At 42.3% G+C, this 27,967-nt stretch overlaps 1 protein-coding gene and 1 pseudogene across 4 annotated transcripts in view; one reads left to right on the forward strand and one right to left on the reverse strand.

Moving 5' to 3' along the window:
- The window catches only part of TBCE (tubulin folding cofactor E), an 89,124-nt gene that overhangs the window by 39,622 nt on the left and 21,535 nt on the right, over nt 1-27,967 (reverse strand). For 3 of the 4 annotated variants that reach the window (XM_001154931.7, XM_024352713.3, XM_063809713.1), the window contains exon 3: nt 12,436-12,520. The exons of the other annotated variant lie outside the window; for it this stretch is intronic. In XM_001154931.7, coding sequence (XP_001154931.3) covers nt 12,436-12,520 — 85 coding nt within the window. The remainder of the gene's footprint in view (nt 1-12,435; nt 12,521-27,967) is intronic. 4 annotated transcript variants of the gene reach the window in all.
- Nucleotides 14,382-15,258, forward strand: LOC107973121 (chromobox protein homolog 3-like; annotated as a pseudogene).

The raw sequence follows: 27,967 nt of genomic DNA on the forward strand, positions 1-27,967 counted from the left end.
GGAGTGCAGTGGGGTGATCTTGGCTCACTGCAACCTCAGCCTCCCGGGTTGAAGCAATTCTCCTGCCTCAGCCTCCTGAGTAGCTGGGATTACAGGCGTGCAACACCACGCCCGGCTAATTTTTGTTTTTTTTTGTTTTTGTTTTTGTTTTTGTTTGAGACAGAGTCTCACTCTGTCACGCAGGCTGGAGTGCAGTGGCACGATCTCAGTTCACTGCAATCTCCAACTCCCGGGTTCACGCCATTCTCCTGCCTCAGCCTCCCAAGTAGCTGGAACTACAGGCACCCGCCACCACGCCTGGCAAATTTTTTGTATTTTTAGTAGAGACGGGGTTTCACTGTGTTAGATAGGATGGTCTCGATCTCCTGACCTCATGATCCACCTGCCTCAGCCTCCCAAAGTGCTGGGATTACCGGCGTGAGCCACTGTACCTGGCCTAATTTTTGTATTTTTACTAGAGAAAAGGTCTCACCATGTTGGCCTGGCTGGTCTTGAACTCTTGACCTCAGGGTATCTACCTGCCTTGGCCTCCCAAAGTGCTGGAATTAAAGTGTGAGCCACTATGCCTGGCCCCTTTACTTTCTTAATAAACTTGCTTTCTCCTAAAAAATCCTAGTTAACATACATGTTCTTAAAACCAGGGGTGGGGATGGGGGAACAGGGATGGAGGCAATACAAACACAAACCAGGGTTCAACTCCTGGCTGCATTACTTACTAGCTATGTGACCTCAGGCAGCTGAATTTATATCTCAACCTAAATTACCTCATCTATAAAGCCCTCTCAAATGAGGTTATTTATAAAGATTAAATAAGCCATCTACTTTATTGCCTGGCACAAGCACTAACTACCCTTTATGTACAGTTACTGCATCTGATATACTACTCCTAAAAATAAACTGGCCAGGTGTGGCAGCTCACTTCAGGAAGCCAAGGCTGGAGGATCCCTTGAGGCCAGGAGTTTGAGACCAGCCTGGGCAACACAGCGAGACCCCATCTCTACAAAAAAAATTTAAACATTAGTCAGCCATGGTGGTGTGCACCTATAGTCCCAGCTACTCAGGAGGCTGAGGCAAGAAGATCATTTGAGTCTAGGAGTTCACGGCTCCAGTGAGCTAGGATTGCACCATGCCACTCCAGTCTGGGCAACACAGTGGGACCCTGTCTCAGATAAAACAAACAAACAAACAAACAAACAAACTCATGCCTATAATCCCAGCACTTTGGGAGGCCGAGGCCGGTGGATCACTTGAGGTCAGGAGTTCAAGACCAGCCTGGCCATCATGGTAAAACCCCGTCTCTACTAAAAACACAAAAAATTAGCCGGGCGTGGTGGCAGGTGCCTGTAATCCCAGTTACTTGGGAGGCTGAGGCAGGAGAATCACTTGAACCCGGGAGGCAGAGGTTGTGGTGAGTGAGATCACACCACTGCACTCCAGCCTGGGCGACAAAAGCGAAACTACATCTAAAACAAACAAACAAACAAAAAACCCCACATATTTTGAAATACTGAGATAACTCAAATGCCATACTCTCTAAACCTAACCAATGGCTCTCAAACTTGTTCAGACTAGCTCCTGACCATATCTATACCATCTATAATGACATAATTTCATCATATGAAGTATGTACAATTTACTAGCAGAAAATATAAATATATGCAAGATAAAGTCACATAAATCTCCAGTATAAAGTTGTTACCTGTTTCAGTTACCTATTGCTGCATAAAAACTCCCCAAAGCACGGTGGCTTAAAACATTAAGGTGATACTTGGTACAGTTCTGTGGGTTGGCTTTGCTGAGCTTTGTTGTTCTGTTTCATGTGTTGTCAGCTGTGGTCACCCATGTGACTGCATTCAGTTGGGAGCTGGCTGAGGCTGAACCATCCAAGATGGCTCAACTCAGATTATCGGCACCTGGGTGGAGGTAGCTGGAATGGCTAGGGTCTGGCTGGACCCCTGTTCCCAACAGGGTTAGACTTCTCAGGTGATGACTGGCTTCCAAGAGAGTGAAAACAGAACCTGCAAGGCCTCTTAAAAGCTAATCCCAGAACTACTGATACAACATCATTGCACTTATTTACCAGAGCATGTCATGGGCCAGCCTAGACTCAGAGAAAGAGGAAATAGACTCCACCTCTTCATGGGAGAAGCGGCATACATGAATAAGGATGGGAAGCATTACTGGCAGCCATCTTTGGTGACAATATACCACATCTACCCCTCCCCACCAAAAAACGGATGCCACACTGGGCAAGCTTAGATGTGTCCATCTAGCCACCCAGGCCCAGCAGTTTCACCTCCATGAACAGGACAAGGCTAAGTTCAGGGGAAGGCAAGGGACACCCTCTGCCCCATGCTAACATGGGCTCAAAGGACAGTGTGGCCTGGCCTGGGTGAGGTAAAGAGCAAGATCTTAGCATCCCCCACCATAGAACTTGCCATCTGGATTCACGCAGGCCACATGTGCACAGCAGAGACAACCACACCTGAACTCCTTCAAGTCACAGATTTCAAAGTGGGGAGGAACAAAACAAATGATTATTTTAAAATTTGTGAGCAAAAACTTCCAAGATGTACGGTATGCAGCAATAGCTAACTGAGACAGATGAGGAAGGTGAATTGTTATTTTCACTAATCTCTTATCAAAATTCAACATTGTCTTTACTCATAAATTCAGGCAACACACTAGGGTAAGATTTACAGCATTTTGTCACCAATGGAAATCAAAGGTATTTTCCTATTACTTTACACTTGTGGCAGATATTTTTTAAAAGATCACTTACTCTCATGATTGCTTCAAAATTTAGTAGTTATTAGACCCACTGGTAGATCTTATCATTTAATGTTATTTAATAAAGACATATATTACTGTATCAATTTTTCCCATGCATATTCTCCCACGTATATATCAATTCTTAAAAAATATTCTGATTACTATATTTCAATGTAACTATTTCCTTTGTAATATATTTATTTCCTGCTTTTAAAAGTATTATTTTATGCCTGCCAAAAGGATCCATTGCACAACAAAAGTCCCTGACCTTGAGTATATTCTGAAAAGATGGAGAATCTGAGCTGGGTCTTTAAGGATGAGTAGGAGTTTGGTGAAAAAAAAAAAAAGCAGCTGTACTTTTGTCCTACCATAGGCATCAAACAGGATCCTACATAAAAATACCTACAAAAACAAAAAATAGCAGAGCAAAAGCAGTGCTACTGAAAATAAAACATTTATGAAAGCTGTAACATTTTAAATAAGATTTTATGGTTTAAACAGAGGTGCGTTTTCTGAAGGAAATTACAAAGATCACTTCTAGGTGATCTCCTTTTTTTATTTACATTTTTGGTAGAGATGGGGTCTCACTATGTTGACCAGGCTGGTCTCAAACTCCTCGCCCAAGTGGTCCTTCCGCCTAGGCCTCCCATAGCGCTGGGATTACAGGCTTAAGCCACTGTGCCCGGCCTCCTTTAATTTTCTAATATGGCACCATACAAATAGATCTTGTGTTTACTATCAATTAATTATTAATGTTAAACACTTTATGTGTAAGAAGGTGAAATAAATCCTCAGGCACGTTACTAGGTGTTAGAAAAACAGCTCCAGACAATTTGTATTTGTTTGCTTATGTACCTTAATCTATGTAAATGTGTACAAATAAGTTTTGCATCTAATAAACTGTTTCTAGAGTCTCATTAATAAAATAGATTTTGTTTTATGAAATAGTGAGATCTGAAATTTTAGAAATTAAATTTCGTACTGAAATAAAGTTTATGAAATAGTATCGGTTTTCCTTAGAGGAGTAACATGGGGTGGTGGAACTAGAAATAGAAAAATTCATTTTTCAAACATTATTTGATTTCAGTGAAAAAGTGTAAAAGCTCAACTAATACATTTATAATAACGATAAATGAGAAAACAATGCAAAATGAAAATATCATGGTTTGCATTTCTGCCCTAAATTTACACTTTTTATTTATTTGTTTATTTATTTTTGAGATGGAGTCTCGCTCTGTCACCCAGGCTGGAGTGCAGTGGCACAATCTCAGCTCACTGCAACCTCTGTCTCCTGGGTTCAAGCGATTCTCGTGCCTCAGCCTCCCAAGTAGCTGGGATTATGGGTGACCACCACGCCCGGCTAAGTTTTGCATTTTTAGTAGACACGAGGTTTCGTCATGTTGGACAGGCTGGTCTCGAACTCCTGACCTCAAGTGATCCGCCCACCTCGGCTTCCCAAAGTGCTGGGATTACAGGCATGAGCCACGGCGCCAGGCCCTAAATCTACACTTTTTAAAACAGTGGTAATAAACAAGTTTTAAAACCATGGTAAAAAACAAGAAGTCATGAACAGATCTTTATTACTGTTGAGTTTAGTTGCAGGCAGATGAAAGGAGAGTTAGGAATGTTGTTAGGTAGTTGCAAAACGGATGCTATGCCCTTTACAGATCAAAGACTAACACTAAAGATCAATATTTTCTGGGACATTTCCAGCAGGTTTCTCAGAAAACAAAACAGCCTCAACAAATAGTGAAAAATCCTAGCTGAATGGGTGCCCATCAATAACAACAAATCTCCAAGAGGTAAACTGTAATAATTTACATAGACTCCACTGAGATTCTACATTAATATATTAAGAAACTGTATCCAAACACTGAAATTCCAAACCATGTCTAAAGAGAAAAATGTTGGTGAGGAGGAGAATACAGGGAGGGGTGTCCAAAAACGTTTCTCTTGGAAGCATTTGGCCTGTTCAGGTTCCTTCCTCCTTCTGCCTACCAATTACACATGCTGCTGGTAAAATCATCATCCTGACCCATGGCCCTTGTGGAAACAGCATGTGCTCATAAAACCCAGTTATCAAGATTCATTCTGTCCTATGTCCCCATCAGGATTGCCACATAGAATCGAAGATGCTCAGTTAAGCTTGTATTTCAGATAAACAGCAAATCATTTTTAAGTAAGTATGCCCCCATGCATGTCTCATACTTATACTAAAAAAAAAAAAAAAAAAAAGATTGGCTGTTTATCTGAAATCCAAAGTTCACTATGCATTTGGTATTTTTGTTTGCTGAATCTGGCAACACTACACAAAGGTAAAGGGTCCCCAACAGACTCCCAGACTTCCACAGTAAGCTTCTTTCTTGTTGGAGCTTTGGATACAAGCTACTGGAAAAGGCCAGGTCTCTGGGGAGTTTCTAATAAATACTGTTGATCTTGATACCCTGTTTGTTTCAGGAATGTTTAGTGTTCAGCAAGGTTGCATATCTAGCTGTTCATCAGGAGAGGAGAACTCAGCTTTCGTGCAGTGTTCAGCGCTGTAACATCTAAAGAGCTGACCCAGAGAGGTTGTTTTCCTGTGAGTAAAGCAGTACAGTAGATAAGCACCTTGCTGTAGACTGCTCTTTTTGTTTGCTTCTCTAATTAGCTGAATTTAATATTCATCTCAACTGCTTTTGCGTTGACACAATTATGATTTTGCTCTGATTCAAGAAAACCTTCCAAAAATGAAGCAGAGCTACCACCTTTTTGAACAGAGATGCGCCTTGCCCACATACTATCATTACATTTCCTGATTTAAAAAAAAAAAAAAATCTTCCAACACTTTACACCACACCAAGAGAATATTTTATACCAACCCATTAATGCTCAGCCAAGATCCTCAAAACACTTTACAACAGGCTTATGACACACAAAAGATGAATAAATCAAGGGCTTTCTTTTTTTAGTTTAATTTTTAATTTTTGTGGGTACATACAATATTTTGATACAGGCACACGTGTAACAATCACATCAGGGTGAATGGGGTATCTATCACTTCAAACATTTATCCTTTCTTTCAAACACTTATCCTTTATTGCTAGGGCTTTGTTTCTTAAATTGTCAACCATCCATTTCCTAAGATGTCCATTATCACAGACACAGGCTGGAACAGCACGTCCTCTCTGATGCTAAGTATTAAAGTTAGATTCTGCTCCCTAGTGTTGAAGAAAAGTCAAATTTTAAGATTTATTTCTCACCAGAAAAGAGAACTTCTACCATTGCTTGGAAACAGAAGCACTGAAATAAAAGGTGAGTGGGGAGAATACTGACACACACAGCTCTGTTCAGAGCATACTCTGGGGTTTAGGTTGAAAGAAAAAAAAAACTTGAAAACCACTCTGCTGTCTACGGACAAGGTAAAGAGGACTTCAAGGTTACTTACCATATTTGAACCCCTCAACTACCCTAAAAGACAAGAAGTAGAGAGCAGGAGTACCTAGGAAGGACACGGGTGACTGGCGCACGGCCATAAATCTTGGATAAATCTTGGGAAAGTTGATTACAGAAACTGGGTCATTCTTGTCATACCCAACTAAATCAGAGTCAAGGGACCAAGGGGAAAAAGTGCTCGGGGCACACAACACCTGCTCCAAGAATTCAGTTTATTACAAGCCCAGCTGCTGAGACTGCCTGTTGTAACCTGAAGCCAGTTTTATTTAATAGCTACTAAAACAATCTGCCGTGACTCTAAGACTAATCTTACCCACCACTGCCACTCACCAATCAGAGCTTGCTAGCCAGCTCTCCAAAACTTGACTAGTGCCAATGAACTTTCTTTCAGAACAATATGTAACATTTCTCCTTTTTATAAAATGTACTAGACAGGACACGACGGGTAACACCTGTAATCCCAGCACTTTGGGAGGCCGAGGTAAGAGGATCACTCGAGCCCAGGAGTTCGAGACCAGCCAGGGCAAAATACGGAGTCTCCATCTCTACAAAAAAATCAAAAAATGAGGTGGGAGAACTGCTTGAGCATAGGAGGTTGAGGCTGCAACGAGCCATGATTGTGCCACTGTACTACTACCTGGGTGACAGAGCAAGACCCTGCGTCCAAAAAAAAAAAAGGGGGGGGGTGCCAGGTGCAGTGGTTCACGCCTATAATCCCAGCACTTTGGGAGGCCAAGGCAGGCAGAACACCTGAGGTCAGGAGTTCGAGACCAGCCTGACCAACATGGAGAAATCCTGTCTAAAAATACAAAATTAGCCAGGCGTGGTGGCACTTTCCTATAATACCAGCTACTCAAAAGGCTGAGACAGGAGAATCCCTTGAACCTGGGAGACGGAGGGTGCAGTGAGGCAAGATCACGCCATTGCACTCCAGCCTGGGCAACAAGAGTGAAACTCCGTCTCAAAAAAAAAAAAAAAAAAAGCCCAGGAGCAGTTGCTTATGCCTGTAATCCCAGCACTTTGGGAGGCCGAGGTGGGCAGATCACAAGGTCAGGAGTTCGAGACCAGTCTGGCCAATATGGTGAAACCCCATCTCTACTAAAAATACAAAAATTAGCCAGGTGTAGTGGCAGGCACCTGTAGTCCCAGCTACTCAGGAGGCTGAAGCAGGAGAATCGCTTGGACCCGGGAGGCGGAGGTTGCAGTGAGCCGAGATGGCGCAACTGCACTCCAGCCTGGGTGACTGAGTGAGACTCCGTCTCAAAAACAAAAAGAAAAAATCCACATTTCTCTTTGTTCTTTGTTCTTTGGATATACCAAAGACCATCTAGTCTGTGCGGATGCCCTGAAGTGCAATTCTTGCTTCCCAAATAAAATGTTACATTTAGACATTCATCTGCACATTTTATTTTTATTTTGACACTGTAAACCACTATTAATTGCTAATGTTACAAATATTAATTATGGGTAATAATAGCTCAGGAGACTACTATATTTACCTTAGGTTACAAAAGAGATCAGAGAAACTAAAACATGACATGAAATCATCAAACTCTAAAGGACCAGTTAAATTCCTGTAGTCCAGACCAGTGGTTCTCCACCACTTCAGACCCAATGATCTCTTTTGTATTGCCCCATAAATATCCTGAAATGGAATTCACAGATAACATTACCTACTCATATAATTTTTTAATGTCAACAAAGTGCCTATTTAAATTTTTAAAAGTTATTTATAATAAGATAATATGTACTTCAATTACGTAAATGTTTAGGCATGACAACACAACACTAGACGATATAATGAAGTAAGCAGTTATTCCAAGGCTAAGAATCCAAATACAGTCATGCACCACATAATGACGTGTAGATCAACAACGGACCGCATATGCTACAGTGGTCCCATAATCACACTGGAGCTGAAAAAATCCTATCTCCTAGTGAAGCTGTAGCTGTCTTAATGCTGTAGTACAACATAATACTCGTGTTTGTGGTGATGCTGGTGTAAACAAGCCTACTACACTGCCAGTCACATAAAAGTATAGCACATACAATTATGTATAGTACATAATATTTGATAATGATAATAAATGGCTATGTTACTAGTTTAAGTGTTCACTATACTATACTTTTTATCATTATGTTAGAGTGTACTCCTTCTATTTTTTCTTTTTTTTTTTGAGACACAGTTTCACTCTGCTGACCAAGCTGGAGTGCAATGGTGTGATCTTGGCTCACTGCAACCTCCACCTCCCAGGTTCAAAAGTGATTCTCATGCCTCAACCTTCCCAGTAGCTAGGATTACAGGTGCATGCCACCATGCCCAGCTAATTTTTCTGTTTTTAGTAGAGACGGGGTTTCACCATGTTGGCCAGGGTGGTCCCGAACTCTTGACTTCAGGTGATCCTCCTGCCTCAGCCTCCCAAAGTGCTGGGATTACAGGCATGAGCTGCTGTGCCCAGCAAACTCCTACTTATTAAAAAAAAAAAAAAGTTAATTGTAAACTACCCTCAGGCAGGTCCTTCAGGAGGTATTCTGGAAGAAGGCTCAGGTCCAGTGCAGTGGCTCATGCCTATAATCTCAGGAATTTGGGAAGCCAAGGCAGGCGGATCACCTGAGATCAGGAGGTCGAGACCAGAATGGCCAACATGGTGAAACCCCGTCTCCACTAAAAATACAAAAATTAGCCGGGCATGGTGACATGCGCCTGTAGTCCCAGCTACTCGGAAGACTGAGGCAGGAGAATCACTTGAACCTGGGAGGCAGAGGTTGCAGTGAGCCGAGGTTGTGCCACTGCACTCCAGCGTGGGTGACGGAGCAAGACTCTGTCTCCAAAAAAAAAAAAAAAAAGTGCCGGGCATGGTGGCTCATGCCTATAATCCCAGCACTTTGGGAGGCTGAGGAGGGTTGATCACGAGGTCAGGCGTTCGACACCAGCCTGGCCAACATGGTGAAATCCCATCTCTACTAAAAATACAAAAATTACCTAGGTGTGGTGGCGCATGCCTGTAATCTCAGCTACTCAGGAGGCTAAGGCAAGAGAATCGTTGGAACCCAGGCAGTGCAGTGAGCTGAGATCATGCCACTGCACTCCAGCCTGGGTGACAGAGCAAGAATCCATCCCAAAAAAAAAAAAAAAAATTTAAAGTTTATAACATAAAAAAGTTACAGGAAGCTAAAGTTAATTTATTATTAAAGAAAGAAAAAACTTCTAAGTTTAGTGTAGCCTAAGGCTACAGTGTTTCCAAAGTCTACAGTAGGGTACAAGAATGTCCCAGCCTTCACATTCACTCACCACTCACTCACTTACCCAGAGCAACTTCCAGTCCTACAAGGTCCATTCACGCTAAGTGCCCTATGCAGGCATACCATTTTCTATCTTTTTTTTTTTTATGATGAGATCTCATTGTGTTGCCTAGGCTGGTCTTGAAACTCCTGGGCTTAAACAATCCTAATGACTCAGCCACCCAAGTAGCTGGTACTAACAGGCACATACCACCCGTACCACCCCACACTGCTTAATTTTTTTTTTTTTTCTTGAGCCGGAGTCTTGCTCTGTCACGCAGGCTGGAGTGCAGTGGCACGACCTCAGCTCACTGCAACCTCCACCTCCCAGGTTCAAGCAATTCTCCTGCCTCAGCCTCCTGAGTAGCTGGGACTACAGGCGCCCGCCACCACGCCTGGCTAATTTTTATATTTTTAGTAGAGATAGGGTTTCATCATATTGTCCAGGCTGGTCTTGAACTCCTGACCTCGTGATCCGCCTGCCTTGGCCTCCCAAAGTGCTGGGATTACAGGCGTGAGCCAACGCACCCGGCCAATTTTTTATTTTTACTGTACCTTTTCTATGTTTAGATAAATACTTACCATTGTGTTACAATTGCCTACAGTATTCAGCACAGTAACATGCTGTACAGGTTTATAGCCTAAAAGCAATAGGCTATGCCATACAGTAGCCTAGGTGTGCAGTAGGCTACACCACGCAGGTTTGTTAAGTATACTATGATGTTCACACAATGATGAAACCACCTAACAGGCATTTCTCAGAACACATCCCCTTCATTAAGCAATGCATGACTATACTGACTCAATGTCCCTGAACCAAGGCTTCCCATTAGCATTTCAGGACAAACCCTGCATCACCCAGGACTTGAAGCAATTCTTGATTTTTCTGCTCAGAGCAACCAAGACTTTGAAAATATCACTGTATCCAGAGACCATTAAAGACCATAAAATTATGGACATTTTGGGCAAGCTTTTAGAAGAAGGAAGTAGGCTGGGGTAAGTTCCAAATAAAAAGTCCTTTCACAGGGGGTGGTGGCTCACACCTGTAATCCCAGCACTTTGGGAGGCCGAGGCCAGTGGACTGCCTGAGGTCAGGAGTTCGAGAACAGTCTGGCCAACCTGGTGAAATCCCCGTCTCTACTAAAAATACAAAAAAATTGGCCAGACGTGGTAGCGTTCGCCTGTGATCCCAGCTACTCAGGAGGCTGAGGCAGGGGAATTGCTTGAACCAGAGAGGTGGAGGTTGCAGTGAGCCAAGATCACACCACTGCACTCCAGCCTTGGCCACAGAGTGAAACTACATCTCAAAAAAAAGAAAAAAGTCCTTTCACTGGAGGGTTTGTAAGGTCATGGTCCAGGTACCTAAGGAATCTGTGGGCCTGGCTAAAATATTTCTCCCTAACCATATAACCTGAACAGCTCTGAACAAATTCAGAGATGGCAAGTCTACAAGTAGAGTTGGCCTTTTAAGAACATCCTGACTTTCTAAAATTATGGAATAGTGGACCAGGAGATATGCTGTGTGGTTACCTAATTCTGACCTTCATTTTAAAGGTTAGTAAACTTGTCTTGTTCAGGACCATAAAGACTGTTAAAAGCGGGGCTGGTGCAGTGGCTCACATCTGTAATCCCAGCACTTTGAGAAGCCGAGGTGGGAGGATCGCTTGAGGCCAGGAGTTTGAGACCAGCCTGGGCAGCATAGAAAAACTTCATCTCTTTTTTTTTTTTTTTTTTTTAAATTAGCTGGGTGTGCTGGTGCATGCCTGTAGTCCCAGCTACTCAGGAGACTGAGGCGCGAAGATCACTTGAGCCCAGGAGTTCAGGGTGACAGTGAGTCATGATCATGCCACTGCATTCCAGTCTAGGCGAGACAATGTCTCAAAAAATAAACAAATAAACCAAACAAACAAACAAAAAAGACTGTTAAAAACAGACTAGAGGCCTCCTGATTTCCAGGGCAGTATTGTGTTCACTGTACCATACTTAAGGAAAAACAGCTTACTAGGGAAAGATCGTTTTGAGAAATTGAAAACTAATAAAAATCAACAACAACAACAAAAATTTAGAAGACAGGCTCTGCCTGAAGGCTCCCCAGCACCCTTTTCAGGGCTTCATGCAGTTTTTCTGACATCAGGCAATCAAAAATAATAATAGAAATGCAATGTGACAGGCCGGGCACGGTGGCTCACACCTGTAATCCCAGCATTTTGGGAGGCTGAGGCGGGCGGATCACAAGGTCAGGAGTTCGAGACCAGCCTGGCCAATATGGTGAAACCTCGTCTCCACTAAAAGTACAGAAATTAGCCAGGTGTGGTTGTGGGCACCTGTAATCCCAGCTACTCAGGAGGCTGAGGCAGGAGAATTGCTTGAACCTGGGAGGTGGAGGTTGCAGTGAGCTGAGATTGTGCCACTGCACTCCAGCTGGGCGACAGAGTGAGACTCCGTCTCAAAAAAAAAAAAAAAAAAAAAGACAAAGAAATGCAATGTGACATGTAACTCTTCCTATGATAAGAAATTTTTTTAATGGTGGCTCAGCATTCCACTATTCAGATGTTCTGTATTTTGTGTAATCAATTCCTTCTTACTGGAAATCTAGGCTGTTTCTCTTTTCTATTATTTACTTACTGGATTGTACATTGGTAATGAGCCAGAAAGGTTTACATTCATCCAATTTAAAGGACTGTTAAAAAAAAAAAAAAAAAAAAAAAAAGGACGAAGAAAGCAACGCCACGCATAAGGTCAAGAGTCAGAATTTTTTTAAAAAAGGGAAAAATGCTACAAACAGCAGCAATTAAGCCACAAATAAAATAACTGCCTTTTTGGAATACAACAAATTCCATAATATAACTACTCCATGAGCCAAACGTTTCCTCCTCTCCATCCCTCCTTATTCAAGTATTAAATATAATCTTGACTAAATGACCGTGCTGATTCATAATGAAAAGTTACCTGCATTTAAAATACACAGTCCCTTCGTGGCTCCCATCATGCTTTCCTCTCTCGGGATTGTCCCATTCTACTCCTAACCAGGGTCCTAGCAGAACAAGAAAAACCAAATGAGTAACAGATGATGATACAGGCAATGCTCCAGTTTTCTGCAAGCAAATACCAATTTGCAGCGGAAACCATATCACACAGATACCACTTGGGGAGGAGGGAATGGACAAGTTAGCCTTATACTCAGGACTTCAATCAGCAAATGCCATAGCATGTCTGGGTGAAAAAGCCAACAAAAACCACCACTCCAGAAAACAAGAATGGCTAAAATTTATTGAGCACACTAAACAAAACTGACCCTTGAGGACATTACACTAAGAGAAATAAGCTACCATAAAAGGACAAATACCATATTCCACTTATATGAGATACTTAGGGTAGTTACTACTAAACTGTACATTCAAAACTGGTTCAGATGGTAAATTTTATGTTACGTATATTTTACCACAATTTAAAATGTTAAATTGAAAAGTGGTTAAAATGGCAAACTTTATGTTATGTATGTGGCTACAATAAAAATTAAAAAAAAAAAAAAAAAGCCCAGGCACAGTGGCTTATGCCTGTAGTCCCAGCACTTTGCAAGGCCAAGGTGGGCGGATCACCTGAGGTCAGGAATTCGAGACTGGTCGAGACTGGCCTGACCAACGTGAAGAAACCCCATCTCTACTAAAAATACAAAATTAGCCAGGCGTGGTGACGCATGACAGTAATCCCAGCTACTCGGGAGGCTGAGGCAGGAGAATCACTTGAACCCGGGAGGCGGAGGTTGCAGTGAGCCGAGATCGTGCCACCGCACTCCAGCCTGGGCAACAAGAGCAAAATTCCGTCTCAAAAAAAAAAAGGCTGGGCACAGTGGCTCACGCCTGTAACCCCAGCACTTTGGGAGGCAGAGGCAGGCGGATCACGAGGTCAGGAGATCGAGACCATCCTGGCTAACACAGTGAAACCCCGTCTCTACTAAAAATACAAAAAATTAGCCAGGCGCGGTGGCGAGCGCCTATAGCCCCAGCTACTCCGGAGGCTGAGACAGGAGAACGGCGTGAACCCGGAAGGCGGAGGTTGCAGTGAGCCGAGATCACGCCACTGAACCCCAGCCTAGGCGACAGGGCGAGACTCCATCTCAAAAAAAAAAAAAAAAAAAAAAGAGGAAAAATAATTTTTTCCTTCAATTTCAGCAAAAACCCAATAAAGGTAGTCTTCAAGGAAAAAGAAAATTATACCAGATAGAAGCCTAAAGATACAAGGAGTGGGGAGATAAAAGGCAAGAAAAGGGTAAATATATGGGTGAAGTTAAAGTAATACAGACAATGTAAAGTAATAATATCAGTTCTTCGGGTTTAAAATAAACATCGGTTAAAATGTCACACATGAGTTAGGAAGGTGATAAATGGCATGTTCTAAGGTCTTTCATGGGTCCAAAAGGAGGTATATATTATTAGACTAGATTTCTGTAAACCAGAGATGCATATTTTAATCTCTAGACTTACCTCTAAATAATAAAAAATTGACTGTGTAAGGAAAAATAAAAAATGAATAACTACTGCATAAGTTAAAACTCTCCAAACCATGTCTTTCCTCTGCTACACTATTCCTCACACTACAACAATCAGCACAGATGACTTCTGTGACCGAATGTGTGGGGGTTTTCCCCACACACCAAGCAGGGGATGCCATCTGGGTGTCCGCCAATTCAATTCTGACACTATCTGACTGGACATAGTGTCAGACCACCAGCCACCAGCCTGGGCGTCTGGAACTTCTGACCGACCAGCTTCAAACAGCTGGGGTTCCAACAGCCCCCTCTTTGTATTTGATTAATTTGCTGGAGCGGCTCACAGAACTCAGGAAAACACTTACTTACATTTACAGGTTTATTATAAAAAATATTGCAGCCCTCCCCCTTGGGATGTGGCTCGAGCTGTAGGCGCGCAGGGCCGGAGACGCTGCAGACCCGCGACCCGGAGCAGCTCGGAGGCGGTGAATAATAGCTCTTCAAGTCTGCAATAAAAAATGGCCTCCAATAAAACTACATTGCAAAAAATGGGAAAAAAACAGAATGTAAAGAGTAAAAAAGTTGAAGAGGCAGAGCCTGAAGAATTTGTCGTGGAAAAAGTACTAGATCGACGTGTAGTGAATGGGAAAGTGGAATATTTCCTGAAGTGGAAGGGATTTACAGAAAAGCTGGCAAAGAAAAAGATGGTACAAAAAGAAAATCTTTATCTGACAGTGAATCTGATGACAGCAAATCAAAGAAGAAAAGAGATGCTGCTGACAAACCAAGAGGATTTGCCAGAGGTCTTGATCCTGAAAGAATAATTGGTGCCACAGACAGCAGTGGAGAATTGATGTTTCTCATGAAATGGAAAGATTCAGATGAGGCAGACTTGGTGCTGGCGAAAGAGGCGAATATGAAGTGTCCTCAAATTGTAATTGCTTTTTATGAAGAGAGACTAACTTGGCATTCTTGTCCAGAAGATGAAGCTCAATAATTGTTCACATTGTTTTTTTATATATATTTATATATATATATATAAATTGGGTCTTAGATTTTGATTTACTAGTGTGACAAAATAACTACATCCTAATGAAAATCAAGTTTGATATGTTTGTTTTGAAAGTAGCGTTGGAAGAGTTGTTGGGGGTTTTTTGCATCCATAGCACTGGTTACTTTGAACAAATAAATAAAAGCTTTCTGTAGTTGCTTCCTTTATCAGAAAAGAACATTTGATACCATGGTATATCATTTCCTCTTCATTAAAGAACAGCTTTTCTAAATGTTGGGGGAAATGTCCATAGTCATTACTCAGTCAAAACTTGTGTTCTCATAAGCCTAAGGACCATTCTAGATTTATTACGTGTTTTTGTGTGTGTGTGTGTGTGTATCCATAAAATGCATATGTAAATTTTTTTTTGTTTTTAAGCATTCACCCAAACAAAAAAATCACAGGTAAACCCATGTTTCTGAGATGCCATTATTCCAAGCAAAATAAGAGATAATCCCTTCAAGTTAAATTGAAAATTTTCCTGAAGCCATACATTTCAAGTGAAATAAGTAATTCTAGATAGGACAATTTAAATTGGATAATTTTAAAGTGTCTATAATTGCAGTGGTTTATTTGCAAAATTCCTAAAAGGAAAAATTTTATCACTGCCATCACAGCAGGTTTCCTCATCCAGATGAGGAAACTAGACAAATGCTAGTGTGTTTTAACTAGCTAAACAAAACTAAGTTAAATGAACATTTAAAAGTTTCCCTAGCGGGCCATTCCTTAGCAAAATGTTGGAATCCCTGTTGCTACATTGACTAAAAGGTCATGATGAATGGAATATGTAAGACTTGGCTCATAGAAACCTAATCAGATGGTTAGAGGTGTTGGCAGTTTAGGACCTGCTGTCATAAATGTGTGAACAACCTTTTGTAACCTAACCTATTGACCTGCATGTTTTTTCTTTACCCCAATTCATTATATGGAGGCTCAATCTTGAGTTTGCTTTACTGGTTCAGCAAAAGCCAGGAAGAACAACTTTGTAGTAATCAAAATGTTATCCAACTGTATATTGTTTACTTTATTGTAAATACTGGTGAACAGTGGTTAATAAATAGTTTTATATTCCTTTAAAAAAAAATTGCAAAGAATATAGATGAAGAGGTGTGCTAAGGCGAGGTACAGGGGAAGGGCTGTGGAGCTTCCAAGCCCTCCATGGATGCAAGAACCTTCACAGATTCAGCTATCTAGAAGTTCAAAGACATCAGCATTCCTGCCTCTAGTGTAGAGGGGTGGGAGCCTCTCCGGGAGGGTCTTATGACCCACAGTCAGAATGGTGGAAGAAGATTAGAGTTCTGCCTTGGGGCAGGAGAATCGAGGGCAGGAGAGAGATCCTGTTTCCTGAGGCCTGACACACCAATATTATAACAAAAGACTGTAACAAGAGGTATGGGAGTTGAGAACCAGGAACCATGAACAAAAACCAATATATATCATACCACCACAACTCCAAACTAATGGAGAAGAAACACAAGGTAAAAATAATCATCTCTAGGCTTGGTGGCTCATGCCTGTAATCTCAGCACTTTGGGAGGTGAAGGCAGGTGGATTGCTTGAGCTCAGAAGTTCGAGACCAGCCTAGGCAACATGGCAAAACCCCGTCTCTACTAAAAATACAAAAAAATAGTTGGGCATGGTGGTGCATGCCTGTGATCCCAGCTACCCAGAAGGCTGAGGTGGGAGGATCGCTTGAGCCTGAGGTATGGAGGTTGCAGTGAGCCAAGGTTGAGCCACTGCACTCCAGCCTGAGTGACAGAGGGAGACTCTGTCTCAAAAAAGAAAAAAAGAAAAGAAATAGTGGCTGGGCACGGGAGCTCACGCCCATGATCTCAGCACTTTGGGAGGCCAAGACTGGCTGATTGCTTGAGCTCTGGAATTTGAGATCAGCCTAGGTAACATAGTGAAACCACATCTCTACAAAAACTACAAAAATAAGCCCGGCTCAAGCGATTCTTTTGCCTTAGCCTTCCGAGTAGCTGGGACTACAGTAGCTGTAGTCCCAGCTACTCGGAAGGCTGAGGTGGGAGGACTGCTTCAACCCAGGAGGCAGAATTTGCAGATAGCGCTACTGCACTCCAGCCTGAGCAATGGAGTAAGACCTTGTCTCAAAAAAAAAAAAAAAGAAAACACCACAAATAATCATCATCGTCATCCAATGAAGGGAGAAAAAAAGGAACAGAATGTCAGCAAAACAAACAAAAAGCAAGTAGTAAGATGAGAGATATAAACCCAAATTATCAATAATTAAGTAAAACATAAATAGTATAAATGCTCTCATTAAAAGAAAACATTTTCCAATACCCGGGCACGGTGGCTCACACCTATGGTCCCAGCACTTATGGAGGCCAAGTCAGGTGGATCACCTGAGGTCAGGAGTTTGAGACCAGCCTGACCAACATGGCAAAACCCCATCTCTACTAAAAATAGAAAAATTCGCCGGGCGTGGTGGTGGGTGCCTGTAATCCCAGCTAGTTGGGAGGCTGAGTTGGGAGAATTGCTGGAACCCAGGAGGTGTAGGTTGCAGTGAGCCAAGATCGCACCATTGTACTCCAACCTGGGCGACAAGAACAAAACTCCATCTCAAAAGAAAAAAAAAAAAAAGAAAGAAGTAAATGTTATCATCATAGAAACTGTCAGAATGGGTTGAATTGATGGATGCTACAAAGAAGAATGCACAAAATAAGGCCATTCTCTCACACTGCAAAGCACAAGTCATTTTTCAAGCCAAAGCAGACAGAAGGAGCAAGGCCAGCATTCAACTGTGATTAGCTGTAAGTCTGACGAAGAATATCTATGGTTTAGCAAGCTTTTCCCCTGGGGCCAGTACATTAATGATAGAGGAGCAACTACAGAAACCAGTATGAGTAAGAGAGTGGACAGACGTGGTATAAGGGTATACCTCACCAGTCAGATCCCAGGAATGTGTAAGATCCAGATTTTTGCTTTCTACATCCAGGGCGAACAAACCCTGATAGCCTCAATTTGAAAATTCCAAATGCACAAAATACTGAACCAGACACTAGCACACAGGTTTATTAATTTACAATGATAAATAAAGCTGTCACACAAACCTGATTACTCTGGTCAACCTAATTTGTTTCCTATTCTCCATGGACTCAAGCCACATGAAAAGCCAATCATAATCAGGCCCAACTTCACTGACATCACAAGAATTAAAAATAATTAATCCATCACAAAGGTTCTGCATAGCGAAAGAAACAATCAACAAAGTGCCGGACGCGGTGGCTTACGCCTGTAATCCCAGCACTTTGGGAGGCCGAAGCGGGTGGATCACAAGGTCACGAGGTCAGGAGATGGAGACCATCCTGGCTAGCACCACGGTGAAACCCTGTCTCTACTAAAAAATACAAAAAATTAGCCGCGCATCCTGGCGGGCGCCTGTAGTCCCAGCTGCTCGGGAGGCTGAAGCAGGAGAATGGCGTGAGCCCGGGAGGCGGAGCTTGCAGTGAGCCCAGATCGCGCCACTGCACTCCAGCCTGGGCGACAGAGCAAGACTCCGTCTCAAAAAAAAAAAAAAGAGATTGAGACCATCCTGGCCAACGTGGTGAAACCCCGTCTCTACTAAAAATACAAAAATTAGCTGGGCGTGGTGGCGCACCCCTGTAGTCCCAGCTACTCGGAAGGCTAAGGCAAAAGAATCGCTTGAGCCAGGGCGGTGGAGGTTGCAGTGAGCCAAGATGGCGCTACTGCACTCCAGCTTGGAGACAGAGCGAGACTCTTGTCTCAAAAGAAAAATAAATAAATAAATAAATAAATAAACAAACAATCAACAAAGTGAAGAGACAACTCACAGAATGGGAGAAAATATTTACAAACTACTCATCTAATAAGGGATTAATAACCAGAATATAATAAGGAGCTCAAACAATTCAATGGGAAAAACATCTATTAATCCGATTAAGAAATGGGCAAAAGATCTGAATAGACATTTCTCAAAGGAAGGCATACAAATGGCAAGCAGGTACATGAAAAGGTGCTCAACATCACTGATTATCAGAGAAATGCAAATCAAAACTACAATGAGATATCACATCACTCCAGTTAAAAGGGCTTTTATCCAAAAGAGAGGATATAATAAATGCTAGAGAAAAGGGAACCCTCACACACTGTTAGTGGGAATGTAAATTAGTACAACCACCATGGAGAACAGTTTGGAGATTCCTCAAAAAACTAAAAATAGAACTGCCATATGTTCCAGCAATCCCACTGCTAGTTATATACCGAAAAGAAAGAAAACCAGTATATAGAAGAGATATCTGCACTCCTATGTTTACTGCAGCACTATTCAAAATAGCCAAGGTTTGGAATCAACCTAAGTGTCCATCAACAGATGAATGGATAAAGAAAATAAACACATAAGGGCCGGGCGCGGTGGCTCACGCCTGTAATCCCAGCACTTTGGGAGGCAGAGGCGGGCAGATCATGAGGTCAGGAGATCGAGACCATCCTGGCTAACATGGTGAAATCCCATCTCTACTAAAAATACAAAAAATTAGCCGGGCGTGGTGGTGGGCGCCCGTAGTCCCAGCTACTCGGAGGCTGAGGCAGGAGAATGGCGTGAACCCAGGAGGCGGAGCTTGCAGTGAGCCGAGATCGCTCCACTGCACTCCAGCCTGGGCGGCAAAGCGAGACTCTGTCTCAAAAGAAAAAAAAAGAAAAAGAAAAAGAAAATAAACACATACACAATAAAATACTGTCCAGCCTTAAAAAATAATGAGATCCTGTCATTTGCAACAACATGGGTGGAACTGGAGGTCATTATGTTAAGTGAAATAAGTCAAGCACAGAAAGACAAACCTCACATGTTCTCACTTACATGCAGGAGCTAAAAAAATGAAAATAATTGAACTCATGGAGATAGCGAGTAGAACGGGGCTGGGCACGGTGGCTCATGCCTGTAATCTCAGCACTTTGGGAGGCTAAGGCAGGTGGATCACCTGAGGTCAGGAGTTCGAGAGCAGCCTGGCCAACATGGCAAATCCCCATCTCCATTAAAAATACAAAATTTAGCCAGGTGTGGTGGTGCACACCTGTAATCCCAGCTACTTGGGAGGCTGAGGCAGAAGAATTGCTTGAACCCAGGAGGCGGAGGTTGCTGTGGGCCAAGATGGCACCACTGCACTCCAGCCTGGGCGACAGAGCGAGACTCCACCTTAAAAAAAAAAAAAGAAGAAGAAGAAGAAGAAGTAGAATGATGGTTACTAAAGGCTGGGGGGCTGGGCAGGGGGAGGGAGTGGGAATGGTTAATGGGCACAAAAATACAGATAGCATAAATAAGATCTAGTGTTTGATAGCATGACAGGGTGACTACCATCATCAATAATTTATTGTACATCTTTATATAACTAAAAGGGTATAATTGGGCTGTTTGTAACAAAGAGAGAATAAATGGTGATGGATACCTCATTTACCTAGATGTGATTATTATGTATTATATGCCTGTATCAAAATCTCTCTTGTACCCTATAAATATATACACCTACTATGTACCCACAAAAATTAAAAGAATTAATCCAACAATCCAGAAATCATCCTCCTTGGTATTTACCCAAATAAGTTGAAAATTTATGTCCACATAAAAACCTGCACACAAATGTTTAAAGCAACTTTACTCATAATTCCCCAAACCAGAAAACAAAATATCCTTTAGTAGGTGAAGAATAAACCGTGGTACATCCAGACAATGGAATAGTAATCAGCATTACAAATATATAAGCTGGCCTGGAACTGTGGCTCATGCCTGTGATCCCAGCACTTTCGGAGGCCAAGGCAGGAGGATCGCTTGAGCCCAGGAGTTCAAGTCCAGTCTGGGCGCCATAGGAAGACCTTGTCTCAACAAAAAATTAGCAAGGTATGGTGGCTAGTGCCTGTAATCCCAACTACTCAGGAGACTGAGGTGGGACGATCACTTGGGCCCCAGAGGTTGAGGCTTCAGTGAGCTATGATCATGCCACTGCACTCCACCCTGGGCTACACAGCAAGACTCTGTCTCAAAAAATAAGGGCTAGGTGTGGTGGTTCACACCTGTAATCCCAGCACTTTGGGAGGCCTAGGCAGGCAGATTGCTTGAGCCCAGGTGCTAAACACCAGCCTGGCAAAACCCGCTCTCTAAAAAATACAAAAAATTAGCTGGGCATGGTGGTGCACATCTGTAGTCCCAGCAACTTGGGAGGCTAAGGTGAGAGAATCACTTCAGCCCAGGTGCAGAGGCTATAGTTACAGTGAGCTATGATAGCACTACTGAACTCCAGCTTGGGCAAGAGAGTGAGAACCTGTCTCAAAAAAAAAAAACAAAAAAAAACAAAGAAATTATCAAAAATTATCAAATGTCTATAATAAAATTCATTACAGGCCAGGCATGGTGGCTCACGCCTGTAATCCCAGCATTTTGGGAGGCCGAGGCAGGTGGATCACGAGGTCAGGAGGTCGAGACTATCCTGGCTAACACGGTGAAACCCCGTCTCTACTAAATATACAAAAAAGTAGCTGGGCGTAGTGGTGGGCGCCTGTATTTCCAGCTACTCGGGAGGCTGAGGCAGGAGAATGGCGTGAACCCAGCAGGCAGAGCTTGCAATAAGCTGAGATTGCACCACTGCACTCCAGCCTGAGCGACAGAGCGAGACTCCGTCTCAAAAAAATAAATAAATAAAAATAAAATAAAATTTGTTACAAATTTTAAGTAGGGCTGCATCCTAGTAATAAGTAAACTACAATATGCACCCTGAAATCACTAAATGAAATAAATAACTTAATTACCTACTTAATTACACTACAATTTTCACCTAAATACCACGGTGTGTCTGTCAAAGGCAGGAACTTTGGTTTGATATAATGTTTAGATGTTCCCCTAGGCAACAGTCAGTAAGCTTAGCTGTTTCCTTCATCCACTCCCAGAACATGAAAATATATCATGTCATTACCATATTAAAATACATATATATCTATTTGCTCTGCAGAAGGATAAAAGCATGATTCTTCTGAAAGGTGTATACAACTGCTAAAAGAACATCACTGCTGTACATACTTTATGAAGAGATTTGCTACCAGACTACCTGTGTCAACTCTATTCTCCAGGTATTATTATTTCAATATATTTCAATACAGTAAATGAAAAAAAAACATTTAAAACTCTGGAACAAGAACAGCAATAAAACAACAATAATAAGATATAATCAATAAATACTATTTTTTTTTTTAGACAGTCTCACTCTGTCACCCAGGCTGGAGTGCAGTGGCGCCATCTCGACTCACCGCAACCTCCACCTCCTGGGTTCAAGCGATTCTCCTGCCTCAGCCTCCCAAGTAGCTGGGATTACAGGCACGTGCCACCACACCAGGCTAATTGTTTGTATTTTTAGTAGAGACACGGTTTCACCGTGTTAGCCAGGAAGGTCTCGATCTCCTGACCTTGTGATCCACCCACCTCGGCCTCCCAAAGTGCTGGGATTACAGGCGTGAGCCACCACGCCCGACCATTAAATACTATTTTTTAAAATATCTCTAGCATTATAACTCAGTATATAAATAATGTGAAAAGCCAATAGTAGGTAAATAAATGCTACAGAAGTCTTTATAAATAAACATTTCATTTTGGTGAAAAATAAAGTGTAACCACAGGAAATGGTGGGATAAAAATTAGATTTTTCTCTATATGGGAAGCTAAGAAACTCATGTCTAAAATTAATCAAGAAAAAAGCTAAAGCAGAATTTTTTTTATTAATTTTTTTAGAGACAGCATCTCACTCTGTTGCCCAGGCTGGATTATAGCTCATTGCAGCCATGAACTTATGGGCTCAAGCAATCCTCCCACCTCAGCCTCCCAGTAGCTGGGACTACAGGCCTGAGTCACCATGCCTGGCAAATAATTTTGTTAAAAGACAGCAGATTAAAAGAGCATGTGACTACCCCATCTTAAAATCTTAAAGAATGGACACCACTTTGGACTAAAGGAGTAAACCAAGATGTGAAATAGAATCAAGTTTTTCAATAATCTGGATTTACTGATTTAAAACAATTCTGGGCCAGGCAAGGTGGCTCAGGCATGTAATCCCAGCACTTTGGGAGGCTGAGGTGGGCGGATCACCTGAGGTCAGCAGTTCGAGATCAGCCTGGCCAACACAGTGAAATCCCATCTCTACTAATAATACAAAAATTAGCTGGGCATGGAGGGGGGTGCCTGTAATCCTAGCTACTCGGCAGGCTAAGGCAGGAGAATTGCTTGAATCCAGGAGGCGGAGGTTGCAGTGAGCCAAGATCCCACCACTGCACTCCAGCCTGGGCAACAAGAGCAAGACTCCGTCTAAAAAAAAAAAAAAAAAAAAAAAAAATTCTGTTCAGCAATTTGACAATATGAATCACAACTTTCTTTTTTCTGAAACAGAGACTTGCTCTGTCACCCAGCCTGGAGTGCAGTGGCACGATCACGGTTCACTGCAGGCTCAACTTCCTGGGCTCAAGCAATCCTCCCATTTCAGCTTCCCAAGTAGCTGGGGCTACAGGCACATGTCACCATGCCTGGCTGATTTTTTTATTTTTTATTTATGTACTTATTTATTTATTTATTTATTTATTTATTTATTTATTTTTGCTAGAGACAGGGATCTTGTTACGTTACCTAGGCTGGTCTCAAACTCCTGAGCTCAAGCAATCCTCCCTCTTCAGCCTCCCAAAGTGCTGCAATTACAGGCATGAGCCACCATACCCAACATATGAATCACAATTTAAACTGTACAGTTTTGTAAGAAAACGTATTTTTTTTAGAATTACAATGTAAAGTATTTAGGAATGAAATGCTACTCCGTATATAATTTAAAATGCTTAAGCAAAAAATAAGAGATGGGCCGAGTGCAGTGGCTCACATCTGTAATCCCAGCGCTTTGAGAGGGTGAGGTGGGTCGATCACCTCAGGTCAGGTGTTCAAGACCAGCCTGGCCAACACGGGGAAACCCCATCTCTACTAAAAATATAAAAATTAGCTGGGCATAGTGGTGCAAGTCTGTAATCCCAGCTACTTGGGAGGCTGAGGCAGGAGAACCGCCTGAACCTGGGAAGCAGTGGTTGCAGTGAGCAGAGATCGTACCACTGCACTCCAGCCTGGGTGACAGAGTAAGACTCCATCTCAAAAAAAAAAAAAAAAAAGGAAATGAAGCAAATATGGTAACATGTTAACAATTGTTAAACTGACATGGCAAGCATATACAGGTGTCCATTATACTATTCTCTCTACTTTCTTTGTCTACGCTTTTTTTTTTTTTTGAGATGGAGTCTTTGTGGCCCAGGCTGGGGTGCAGTGGTGCAATCTTGGCTCACTGCAACCTCCACGTCCCAGGTTTAAGCAATTATCTTGCCTCAGCCTCCCAAGTAGCTGGGATTACAGGCACCCACCACCACACCCATTTAATTTTTTTTGTACTGTTAGTAGAGACAGGGTTTCGCCATGTTGCCCAGGCTGGTCTCGAACTCTTGACCAAGTGATCCACCTGCCTCCCAAAGTGTTGGGATTACAGGCATAAGCCACCACGCCTGGCTTATTCTCTCTACTTTCTATATTTTTGAAACCTTTTCTTTTTTGTGTTTTCTAATAATAATATAAAAACAACTCATATCTTCCTTAAATCTATTCTACTTGTAGGAATTAATCCAACAGATGCAGCTCTGTCCTTTAAAAAGGCCCAGAAACGAAGACCAACCCAGTAGCAATGAACACCGCTGCAGCCCATACTGTGGCCCCTGAATGATATTTGCCAGCAAAAGAAAGAAAGAAAACAGCAAGAAATGTAAGATGAACCTTTACATGATAGCTTCCTTATCATATGAGGAAAGTTTTTCCAGCTTCTAGAGGCTTAGAGGCTGCACACTCCTTAGCTCATGACCCTCTTCCATCTTCAGAATCAACAATGGCCAGCTGAAACATTCTCACGTCACACCAACACTGCCTCTTCTGCCTCCAGCTTCTACTTTTTTTTTTTTTTTTTTTTTTTGAGACGTTTCACTCTTGTAACCCAGGCTGGAGTGCAATGGCACGATCTCAGCTCACTGCAACCTCCGTCTCCCAGGTTCAAGCGACTATCCTGCCTCAGCCTCCCAAGTAGCTCGGATTACTGGCATGCACCACCACATCTGACTAATTTTTGTATTTTTTGTATTTTTAATAGAGACAGGGTTTCACCATGTTGGTCAGGCTGGTCTTGAACTCCTGACCTCAGGTGATCCATCCGACTTGGCCTCCCAAAGTGCTGGGACTACAGGTGTGAGCCACTGCGTCTGGCCTAGCTTCTACTTCTAATGATTCTTGTGATTACACTGAGCCCAACTGGATCAACCGGATACTCTCCCAATCTTAAAATCAGCTGATTAGCAACCTTAATTCCATCTATAATTCTAATTCCCCTTTGCCATGTAACCTAGCAAAATCAGAGGTTCTGGGGACATCTTTGGGAGGCTATTATCCTGCCCACCACAGTATATCATCTTTATTCCATCTAAACAGTTTAAGATGTAATACTTTTTAAATCTTTGTATGATGCTATCACAGGAAATAATATCTCCAATTACAAGAAGCCATTTGCAGAACATTAGTACAATTGCATTTCTTTTCTTTTCTTTTTTTTTTTTTTTTTGAGACAGTCTTACTCTGTCACCCAGGCTGGAATGGAGTGATGCCATTTCGTCTCACTGCAACCTCCTCCTCCCATGTTCAAGCGATTCTGCCATCTCAGCCTCCCAAGTAGTTGGGGCTACAGGAGCGCACCACAAAACCCAGCTAATTTTTTTGTATTTTTAGTAGAGACAGGGTTTCAACATGTTGGTCAGGCTGGTCTCGAACTCCTGACTTCAAGTGATCTACAGCCTTGGCTTCCTGAAGTGCTGGGATTACAGGCATGAGCCACCACGCCCAGTCTGCATTTCTTTTTAAAGTAAGTTTTAAAATGTTTATTTACAACACTATGCACGATTAACTGGTCTAAGTGCTTTAAACATCTAACTGATTTAGTTGTCATAACAGCCCTACAACATCCAGTGAAGTAACCGCAGAAATTATTACTAAATCTGTGTTCAATTTCTCTGCATCTCAGTACCAATTCCAAAAGATGACCTCTAAACGAAATGCAGGCCAGGCGTGGTGGCTCACCCCTGTAATCCCAGCACTTTGGGAGGTAGAGATGGGTGGATTATGAGGTCAGGTGTTTGAGACCAGCCTGGCCAACATGGTGAAACCCCGTTTCTACCAAAAAAACCATGCAAAAATTAGCTGTGTGTGGTGGCAGGTGCCTGTAGTCCCAGCTACTCGGGAGGCTGAGGCAGGAGAATCACTTGAACCCAGGAGGCAGAGGTTACAATGAGCCGAGATTGTGCCATTGCACTCCAGCCTAGGCAACAAGAACGAAACTCAACCTCAAACAAACAAACAAACAAACAAACAAAAAAGCTTAAATTTACAGTAGCTCCCTCTCTGCAGAATTACAATTTTCAAGGGAGAAAAAAGCACTTACCTGATAAAACATGCATGAAGAAAGTGTCACATTCACAGGCAATTTAATAAATAAAATTTAAATAAATTAAAAACTTCAGGTTTGCTAAACTATCATTAAAAAACTTTTATCTATATTACTGTACTAGTGATATGCCACCCTGTCTTCAAGAATTGGGACTTCTCTCCCAAGAGCTGGGAGGACTGGCTTTTGGTAAATAGCCCTCAACTGTCTGCCCTCTTATGGAACTGTCTACTGTAGAAAGCATCTTGCCCAAGGGCACACCCCATTCCTAGGGTCAACAGAACCCAGTGACAGATCATCACTAATGTATAATGACCCAGCCCCTCATCTCAACTAGGAAAGACTCTGAAAGGCCACTCTATCTTCAGAGCACCCAAAGGAGACAGCTGAAATATTTGTTGAGGCTGTACCATAGCCCAACTTAGCCCTCTGCCCAACCTTGCTTACTCTCTTTCCTCTTCCATGAGTACTGGTCCCAAAGTACTCCCTAAAAAACTTTCTGAACACTAAACTTTCTAAGTGTACATCTCTAGCTAAGTCTGCTTCCCAGAGAATGTGAATATTGGAAATTTCCAAGTACCGGACATTGATTGACTTGCAGACAACAATTTGGCAACATATGTCAAGAACCTGAGAATATTCACATTCTTTAGAAGTAACAGAGTAGGGCCAGGTGCAGTGGCTCATGCCCGTAATCCCAGCACTTTGGGAGGCTTGGGCAGGCAGATCACCTAAGGTCAGGAGTTCGAGACCAGCCTGGCCAACATGGTGAAACCCTGCCTATACTAAAAATACAAAAATTAGCTGGGTGTGGTGGCGGGTCCCCGTAATCCCAGCTACTCGGGAGGCTGAGGCAGGAGAATCACTTGAACCTGGGAGGCGGAGGTTGCAGTGAGCCAAGATCATGCCATTGCACTCCAGCCTGGGCAACAAAAGTGAGACTCCATCTCAAAAAAAAAAAAAAAAAAAAAAAAAGAAGTAACAGAGTAGAAAGGGCATGGGCAATGAAGGTTAGATTCAAATCCCAGCTCTGCTATATAAAAGTTTTCAGACCTGAGACTTGGTCTTCTTGTCTATAAACATAGGAATAGTAACATCTATATTTTAAGGTTGTTATTGGAATATTCAAAGTTGAGAGCATGCTTTCAAGTGTCTGGTACACAGTAATTATTCATTAAACATTACTTTCTCTTCCCATTTACAAATAATACCAGGAAAGTAAAAACCCTTGCCAGATTAAGTATATGTTAAAGACTTCCACAGCCTCCATGAAGGCAGAGTCCACATGTATCTTGTTCAATAGCTTTCACCAAACCTTATTGTGCATCAGAATCCCCTGGAGGGGCTGCTCTGTCTATGGAGTAGCCATTCTTTTATTCCTTTACTTTCCTAATAAACTTGTTTTCACTTTACAGACTGGCC

The sequence above is a fragment of the Pan troglodytes genome, chromosome 1 (assembly GCF_028858775.2).
Source record: "Pan troglodytes isolate AG18354 chromosome 1, NHGRI_mPanTro3-v2.0_pri, whole genome shotgun sequence".
In the NCBI taxonomy this organism is placed as follows: Eukaryota; Metazoa; Chordata; class Mammalia; order Primates; family Hominidae; genus Pan; species Pan troglodytes.